This window comes from Parasteatoda tepidariorum, chromosome 4 (assembly GCF_982258835.1).
Source record: "Parasteatoda tepidariorum strain Cologne lab strain chromosome 4, Ptep-v5.0, whole genome shotgun sequence".
Lineage (NCBI taxonomy): Eukaryota > Metazoa > Arthropoda > Arachnida > Araneae > Theridiidae > Parasteatoda > Parasteatoda tepidariorum.
This window is the reverse complement of record NC_141758.1, coordinates 92,269,989-92,279,878: the sequence shown is the minus strand read 5'-3', so window position 1 is coordinate 92,279,878 and position 9,890 is coordinate 92,269,989. Positions and strand designations below refer to the sequence as shown.

The 9,890-nt window shown below is 27.7% G+C and overlaps 1 protein-coding gene across 3 annotated transcripts in view; it reads left to right on the top strand.

Moving 5' to 3' along the window:
- Window positions 1–221: 221 nt before the first annotated feature.
- LOC107457025 (protein peanut) overlaps window positions 222–9,890 on the top strand; it is a 111,456-nt gene continuing 101,787 nt past the window's right edge. For all 3 annotated transcript variants that reach the window (XM_087161625.1, XM_087161624.1, XM_087161622.1), the window contains exons 1-2: window positions 222–384; window positions 2,750–2,785. In XM_087161625.1, the coding sequence (XP_087017751.1) occupies window positions 2,783–2,785 (3 nt within the window). In that variant the 5' untranslated portion in view covers window positions 222–384; window positions 2,750–2,782. The remainder of the gene's footprint in view (window positions 385–2,749; window positions 2,786–9,890) is intronic.

Genomic DNA, 9,890 nt, shown 5'->3' with positions numbered 1-9,890 from the left:
TGTTGAGAACTGTGTCTTAACGATCAGTCCACTGTGGGAATAAGAATGGTTTAAGTTCCACGTCCTAAAAATATTTAAATTTTTATTCAATCAGTAGCTGATTCAAAGTTATAATCAAAATTATTTTTGAAGATCAGTTTAACACTCAATATATATTAAAACTTGTTTTTGCAAAATTACACTTTTTATATTTTTGTTTGGGCTTTAGTTCTATATCCCAAATCGAAACTTGGCTCGACGGTTGTACACCGGGTCTTAACTGTAAATCTTCTTTTATCTCTGGATGGATTAAAGCGATTGCTCTTGCTTTGATCAAGAATAACTGTCGGCTTTTTAATTTTTAATATGCTCAATATTGTCGAATATTAGTCATGCAAAAACCAGGTGTGTACTACAAAATTAACTGTTATTTTTATTTGTGTTTAAATCTGTATCTTTTTCCGCTGTGTTTTTTGGCATTTATAAGTTGAAAATCATTGGTTGTTATGTAAATAAAATACTCACAAATAAACTTACAAAAATGAAATATTTACTCTTTTGTTATTTTTTGTTCATTTATCAAATGTTATACTTACAATTAATTCCTTTTTACTCTTATGTTATTTAATGTAAATCTTAGGGCAAATTTCTTAAAATGTATTTTCGTTGAATCTGGAGATGTCAAAAACTTTTGTACTTTTTCACATGATTAATTAATTTCTTGTTGACAGGTCAAATAATATTTAATCAAAAGCTATGACGCAGCTATTTTATATTGATACCAATGTTGTGATATTCATATCTATAACTTTTTTAAAAACCAATTCCTAAAGTTGGGTGTGACTTTTTTTAAATCTAGTTAAAAGCTAAAAGCCTTATTTATTGACCAGATTTTGTTTTAATTTTTCTTAAATTTGCTTCAGGAAAATGCATTAAAAGCAGATTTAATTCGCATTAGAGACCTTATTTTTAGTGGTTTATTTGACTTGGTGAAACTTATTATTTAGTTAATACTAGGTAGTAATGCTTGTTAGTCAAAGAGCATACATGTATTATCAACATAAATTTAATTGTTATATTTGTGATTTTATTATAGTTATACTATACTTATAAATATTATATTTGTATTTATGCAGACTTAGATAAAATTAAAAATTTGCAACATTAAATCTTGCTAAAATTTTAACTATAAAACCTTCTGCTCACATTGATTAACTCTTGTAATTAGTTTCAATCTTTTCGTCACCAGATCGTTCTGGTAAATTCGCTTGAAAAATCAGAGATCTTTTTAAAAAATGTTTCATTTTTATAGATCTCTGTATTAATTCATACCTCAGGGCAAGGCGGTAACCAGGATATTTTTTCGGGGGAAAGTTTCAGTTATGCAAAGTAGGGGAAAAACATTGTAACAAATATTGTTTATTCTGTTGTTTGCAAAAGTTAAATTAATAATTAAAAATATTACATAATAATTATTTTTCAATTAATATTGCATAATAATTATAATCAATATGTAAGCAAAGTTTACAAAGACATGCGACGGGATTTGAAGAAAATTTTTCGATTACTTTCTTAGGACAAATCGGAATGTCCCGAAATATGCTTAATAAAGTTAGTTAATAAAAGGTTTGATTAGGAAGCTTTTGTTTTTCTTTTTACTGCGAGGCTCAAAGAAAGACTAAAATGTTTGATTCCCAGAATTTCAGGGGGGGGGGATTTGTCCTACCGTCCCCTCCCTGGCTACGGGCCTGCCAGGGATGAGTTTGGTAAAGAACCAGAGAAGCTGAAAATAGAAATCCAAAAATGTTATATGCAAAAACACTTTTTTACTAATTTAAAAAATACCTGAAATTTAATCAAGAAAAAAGTGTATCTAAGAAATATTTATAAACAGAATGTCATTAGCGTTTTTATAAAAATATCGATGGATATTTTTTATTTATTTAAATTGTGTGATTGTGAAATTCAATGTGTGATTTTTTATTCATGCGATTACAAATCTGAACATTCAATTTTAAAGTTGCAATACAAATATCGATGTTCTATTATAAAATCTTGTGAATACGAATCTCACTGTTTGATTTTAAAATCGTGTGAATACATATCTCAGTGCTTTATTCTAAAATCTTATGAATAGGGATTCCGTTGTGTAATTTTTAAGTCACTTGAACATGAATCAGAATAGTGGCTTTTAAACCGTGGGAATACGAAATGGGATATTTGGTATAAAATTGTGAAAATGCGAAACACGATGAGCGATTTTATATAGCATAAATAAGAATCGCGACACGTGATTTTAAATCATGTGAATGTTATTTTATAAATAAATAAAAAATATCTCTGAGTGTGTTAAATCTTTAAGTTCTTTTCCATGTTTTTTTTTTTCTAAATTTTAAACTTATCTACTTACACCTTATTATTAAGACTTAGTATTTTTGTTAATTTTCTTCAATAATCTGTGTTTTTTTTTTTGTTGTCTTTATCATGTTATATATGTATGCATATATTTATATATTAATCATAATATAACATTGTTTTCATAACCTGAACTGAGGTAAATTTTAGGTTAGAAATTAGATTTAATGAAATATTTCATTTATTTAAATATTAGTAAAATATTGATATTTTTTAAATTTTTTTTTATTCCGACATAAGTGCTCATCATATATAAATGTTTTCTAGGTTTAGATATTTGATGTATGTAAATAATAAATTTTGTTGTAATTGTTTTGTTAATTCAATATTTTTATGTATTCAAAATTTTTTGTAGAACTTCCGGCTTATCCATCTAGTAGACGTCTTAATGGTAAGTTGTTGTTTTTATTATTATTTTTACAAATATTAACATAAATATTTTCAAACTTCATGTACATTAATTTTGTCATATTTTAAAGTTTGCCGGCTGTTTCATAATTTATATTGTCGAAGATTACTGTATTTTACAAAAGCTGCATGATTATTATTCTTTTGACCAATTGAAATGATGGTACATTGTCACATTGGAATAAGTTGTTTTAATATATATGGAGAACCTTTATTATTTTATGTATTTTTGCACACATTGATGTTTGTTAATAAAGTTAATCGCTGTAAAATAATCACTTTTTACACTATATAATAATTTAATTTAGTATTTTGAGTTATCATTAAACTCTACACTTAAAGAGCTTTTATTTTTATAATTCCTTTTTTACTAACTTAGTTATAATTGCAAAGTAAATATGAAATTTTTTCTTTAAAAAAAATCATGTGTAAATACATTTTACATTAAATAAAATAGTAAAGTAAATCTATCTTGGAGATGCATTGTGGATAAATACACCGCTGACTTCCTTACAAGTTCTAATGTGCAAGTTTGCTTTACATGCATCCTTATTAAGATTATGTAGTTATGTATTTATTAGTTTGTCTTATTAGTTTGTTACGAAGTATGTTTGCCGGCTGTTCTATGTAAAACACTTCCTGTGTTGTGTCCTAGTTTTGCTATGTTATATTACTTTCTCTTTTCTGAAATGTTTATTCATTTGATTCACAAAGTACCACATTTACTATCATGTTTGGTAAAAAAAAAACTGAAGTTTTTCATGCCAAAGAATTGAAAAATGGTTTGTTTGTTTTGAGCACTCAAACTTAATTATATTTCTTAAGACCCTTATTCCCGAACAGGACTGGTTAGAATATAGAGAGGAAAATTTGCCTTCAAAATGTGGACTAATCTCTTAACACAAGAGATACAGAGATTTTACTGTTGATCTTTAATAGTTCAACATGGTAAATCTAGTGGGAACATAATTTTTCCAACCACTCATGGTACTTTGAAAGATGTTTAGGTAGGTCTCTGCTCTATGTCAGAATCGTGGTGGCACAGCGACATTGTCGCAGAATGTTACTGAGTTCTTGCAGAAAGATTTTTTCTTAGGGAAGTAAAAAAAAAAATTTTTTTTTTGCGGAAATTTTGGAAAGATTTTATCTTTTCTTCAGAAATATATTCAAAAGATGCTACTCTAGTACATCGGAATGGAAAAAAATGCTAATTTTTCTATTCTCATTTGAGAATAATGAAGTAAAAATTTTGGTTTCCTTTTCTGCAAAATTTTTTTATTTTTTTGGCAGTTATTGCTATCGATTTCCACACTGTTTTTAAAATACAATATTTTTAATCTGTTATTATTTATTACAACAGCTGAATCGTGAAATGAAAACACGCATTTGTAACGCCCTTTTCAAAGAGTTCGATTTGCGTTATTTCACCATCGATCTTTTTTTTCGGTAGTTACATCTACGGATTTCACTATTTTAAATTAGGTGATGACTTTCAAAAAAAGAAAAAGGAAATAATTAGTGTGTTTCTCCCTTACCAAATGTGAGAATATAACTCATAATATTTGAATAAAAAAATATTACATATTCAGTTTAAAGAATTGCATTTTTTCCGAAATTTTTTTTTTGAAGTTCACGCTTCTGTTACTTTAAAATAGTATTATATATGCATATTTTTCATTATTAAAAGTATCTTGCTGAAGGATATTAGTACAAGATAGGTTTTTCCCCCGTGGCAGACACGGCGACATTGTCGCAGAACGTTACAGAGCTCTTGCAGAAAGATTTTTCTTTTGAAAAGTAAAAAAGAGTTTACTTTTCTTTGATACAGAAATTTACACGTAATATTTGAATCACTTTTTGAAGCGCTTAATTTATGCCGATATTAGCGTAAATCGATGTAATGTTTCAATTGTATTTTCGGCAGTTATTGATATTGATTATCACGATGATTTTAAATATCTCAAGATATTTCTAACATTAGAGAAAATTCGAATCGTACATTTGAGTATTTACTTTTTAAGGCCATAGTTTTTGGCAGCTATTGCTATTGATTTCTCAATAATTTTAAAATCCAATATTATGAATACAACAACCTAATCTCGAAACTAAACACGCATTTGAGATGTGCGATTCGTGTGATTTCGTCATCAGTCTTTTTTTCGACAATTACTACTGCGGATTTCATGATTTTCTATTATTTTGTTTTATTGTGATGATTATTTAAAAAGATGCGAAAAAGGAAATAATTTGTGCACCCCCTCCCACCAGCAAAATGCGAGAATATCACCTATAATATAAGAATAAAAAATTATTCCATGTCCAATTTAAAAAAATATTTTTTTTAAATTTTTTTTAACACAGCGCTTTTGTTATTTTAAATGAGTAACATATATATTTGTTATAATTTAAAGTATCTTGCAGAAAAATATTAGTGCTAGAGAGTTTTGTCGCTGATAGCTCAAAAAAATTCTGCCACAGGGGGTTTGTCGCAGGGAACCCGATAAATTTATCCCACAAGGGGTCTTTGTAGCTCTGACCAAGCTATCACCAAAACACCTATTTGTACTTCATTAACAGCCATACTAGAGCCCTCATTTTTCGGTAGGGTCCAAGCACTTTTTTAGAGTGCCAGTCGTGCTCTCTTCACATGGTCTTCCTTACCCACAATTTAGTTAGCTTGATAGACGAAAGACAATATCCTCCGTCGTCCACAAATGTTTTTGGACATCTCAGATTTTTGGTTTCATTTTCTGTTAGACCAGTGTTTTTCGAAGTGTGATACGCGTACCCCCAGGGGTATGGGAGCAATTTAGCAGGGGTGCACGTTCTTATATGAAATATCTTGCAATAAACGAAAATTTCACTTTTTTTTAATATAAAAATGAAGCTAGCCATGAAAATTTACGATTATGTATTTTTCTATTGACTATTTTTTGCATAGTTAACAGTTAATAATTAGTAATGTCAACAGCCAGTTGTGTTTTTTAACTTTTGTGCAATTTTTTTATAGTAAAAAATACATTAATTTTTTTATTAGTGGTACACAGCATTACGAAAAATTTAGAAAGGGTACACTAAAGTCATAAGTTTGGGAAACACTGTGTTAGACAATCTCAGATTGGTAACAACAGCAACAGTAGTTCCACGTGGTAAATGAAATATCATATTTTTTTCTTCTTTTTCATCCAATGGAAGCACAATTTAAAGTTAAGACTTGAACGGAATGTTTTATACATTACACAATCTCCACTCTTAAGTGTGTGTGTGATTTTTATGTAAAAAAAATCCATTCAAATTTACGGGCCTAAAAAAAGTGTTATAAAGTAGTGGATTATATTTTATTAGAGTATTTGCATTAGATTTTGGTTTTACAAACTATGATCGAAATTTGGTTTTATGATATTTAATGAAAAATCAAATTACATTCAAATAAACATTAATTTGCAGCTCAATTTTTACAATAGTTTTTTTTTTAAATAGTAATGTTCGCTAAATTAAATTTATAATGCTACATATTAGAATTGTGGTTCATGAAAAATTATTTTTTTGCTGAAATTTAAAAGTTATAAAATTTGTTTTAATCTACTTGTAATTATTATGAGAGCAAGTTTCTATAAATAGTAGGTAAATTCTCTTCTAATTGTTGAATGATTTCTATGAAGCGTTACCAGAGAACCTGCTGTATAATCATCAACCATTTGTTTTATACTTTGTTCTAATTATTACCAATAAATTATTACAAACTTGCAAATAAGAATATTTAATTAATAGTATTCAATGCTTTCGAATTTACTTTTCCTTAGTGATTTGATTAGGACTTAAACGTAAGATATGTGAATGAATTAATGTTTGTGCTAAGTTTTTACTATCAATACAAAGTATCAAATCATTGTGTAAATTGATTCTAGATAAAGTGCCATTTACCAAGTGTATACTATAATAACTAGAATCACACTTATACATTAATTTGTAATGAATGCTTATTAAGCATTCAAATTGATATTCAGGGGTCAGTCCAGTCCAAATTTACTACCGTTTAGCGGTACCTTCACAAATTCAACTTTAGGAAAAACGGTAGTTTCACAAAATACTTTTTCTTAAAATTTTATTTTTGTATCCCGTAGGAAACAATAAATCCATATTTTTGACATCTTTTGTGTAGATTTTTTGATATAATTTTTAATTTTCACAAATAAATCTGTATTTTTACCATTTTTTTGTGTTTATTTTTTAATATAATTTTTAATTTTCACAAATTATGTCTACATTTTCACAAAATAGGTACCTCTCCAGAAAATCTAGACAAGTATTAAGTATCAAATTTATCGTGGAAAATATTCATGCTTATTACAGTTTGAGTTCCATGTATCAAATGTATTTATTTCAACTTAACTGCTATTAATTAAAGTTACTATACTGTAATATGTAAAAATTCTTAAGACCTTCACAAGTACAAACTTATAGCGTTAAAAAAACAGCTGGTTTTTGAAACTGAGTTATAAATGTATATGTGTACGGTGAACCAAAAAAAGAAAAGAAATATTACCCATCGTAAAAACTTAATTGTAACTACACACCAACCTTAACGTTTCAAAAGGTTTGGCCTTAAATATTTTTATTAGTGCTAGATAATAATTAAAAGAATCAGCCATAAAAATGGGTTTCCTTGGAAAAAACATACCCTTTTTTTAACAGTTAGATTTCTCAAAATATGGGGGTAAACACAATCTGAAAAATACTGTCCCTTTAGCTGTAAGGGCAATTAAAAATGTGGGCCAGTTAATGTTATTTTTTCTTTTAACATGTTTCGCTATGTCTCTAAATATTTTTTGAAACAATTTGAATACTTCTTGCGCATAGTTATTAATTTATTGCATCCAAAGATAAATCTTTAAAATGAATTTCTGAATAATCTCGATGTATCCATGATAAATAGTGAATTATACTTTCTTAAATCTATAACAGAGTTCTAAAAATGCAGAAATAAAACTTCGAAAATTTTGCTGGACATTTGAATCCCCCCCCTATATTTGTTCTTTTTTCCTGAATTTTGCTTTTGGTTACTTCATTTATGTATATTTTGAATTAAAATGAAAACTTTAATCTGAAACTCAATATTTCTTTAAGTGATTAAAGTCTAAGGTTATCTGTCAAAATTGGTTTGTAGAGCAAAATTTTTCTTTCATTATAAAATTATTTTAAAGTATGGTAGTGAATGTAGGACTTAAGCTTGGCTAGATCTTATTAATCTTTTAAATACAAACAAAATAATGAAAGTTGTGCTTTATGTGTAATTTTTATTTTTTTAATGAAGTTGGACAAATGAAGGTATTTTCAACCTTTTACTTGCTTCAATCTGTGCAGGCGGAATTTCGATCAGTTTCTGGGTAGCTAGAATGCCAAGATTTAACTAAAGCTTTGAACTGGGTGAAAATATAAGTTTTTTGTTTGCTACAAACTTCCAAGTGACAATTTTCCGTTCTATAAAACTTGAAAAATAACAAATTTAAAAAGTCTAGAAACGTTAATTAATTAAAAAAGTGAAAAAATTTAACCCATGACTGCCTGATAACATTGCAAGTTTTCTGCCCACCAAGTATGATTATAATAATTAATTATAATTATATAACTAATTTTAATTATATAATTAATTTTAGTTATATAAATTAAATATGAGAAAAATAAGAGATATAAAAATAAAATAAAATGTTTGCCACTATGTACGGTCATTTAATCTACTAAGTGAGAGTGCCATGCCACTTATATGGTGGCACTGTTCTTTAAAAGGGTTAAATTTTAGTCACATCTAAAAGCAACAACGTTAAGAGTATCATTTAAGCATTAAATTTCTATTATCACCTAAATTTCTCTACTTTTTCGAAAGTGACACGCCCCACTATTATCATTTTTCGTGTGATTTTTCATTAAAAAAAAAAAAAAAACACTTGAAGAAAGCTGTTTTAAAACTTAAATTTAATTTTCTAGTCTTCTCTTTTAAGGTCAATTTCCTTTATAAACTTGAAGAGAACAAACGCTAACAGTTAAAAAAATCAATTGTTCTTTGAAAGATGCAATTGGAAAATAGGACTTTAACTGACTTAAACGCGTCAAGTAAACGTTTTTCGTTCGTTTATTCACTTCCTTCCTGCGAGAGGCGAGGATGTTGAGTTTCTGTTCTTTTCTTGCGGTAAAAATAATTTCAAAATTCGTCATTAACGCCTTGTAGCGATATGAGTATGAAGAAACCACCACGAGGTAAGTTGATCGATGTGTATTTTAAAGTTCACCTAATTAGGCAGTAAGTTAAAGCATCTAGATTGTTTCTTCTTCTTTTTTTTTTTTAAGTTTTGTGTGTTCACCCATAGTGACTTTTTCACATAGTAAAACTTGTCTGGTAAAGACGGGTTTTAATAGTTTTCACTAGTTAACTAGCGATTATTATTTGTTTCATTGAGCAATGTCATTTTGAACCTTAAAATGTAAAGTTATCGCTGAATTGAGTGAGTAGAATAATTTTTAAAAGTTTTTTTTTTTTAATTGTGTAAACTTTGATTGCACAATCTTGATAATGAAAAAAATTTTAATTATTTACCTGAACAGTTAAATTTTGAGAAACATTTAAATGTCAAGAAAGAAAATAAAAAATTTTTCAATCCTGTAGATCAGTGTTCCCCAACATTTTTATCACCGCGGACCTGTCAACGTTTCATAATTTAACCGCGCCCCTCTGGGGGGGGGATTGTTTGTTTATATTTTAGATTATTTTGATTTATTAATTGATTGTTTATATTTTAGATTATTTTATTTTAATTGTATTTGAACATGTTTTCAAAATAAAATACAGTTACACCAAAAAATAAATATAAAGTGACATTAACATTTTAACTTACTAGAACGTTAAATCAATGAGAACCGTGAGCTTGTTTCTTTGCAATAAGACGGCTCCATCTGGGGGTAATCGGAGACAATGATATATTACAAACATTCAAAAAATTATGTCACTACCTTCGGGGGCCCCTTTTTTTTAAATAAATAAAATTTTAATGGAACAGAGATATTTTTAATTTGGGTATAAACCTAGGAATTTA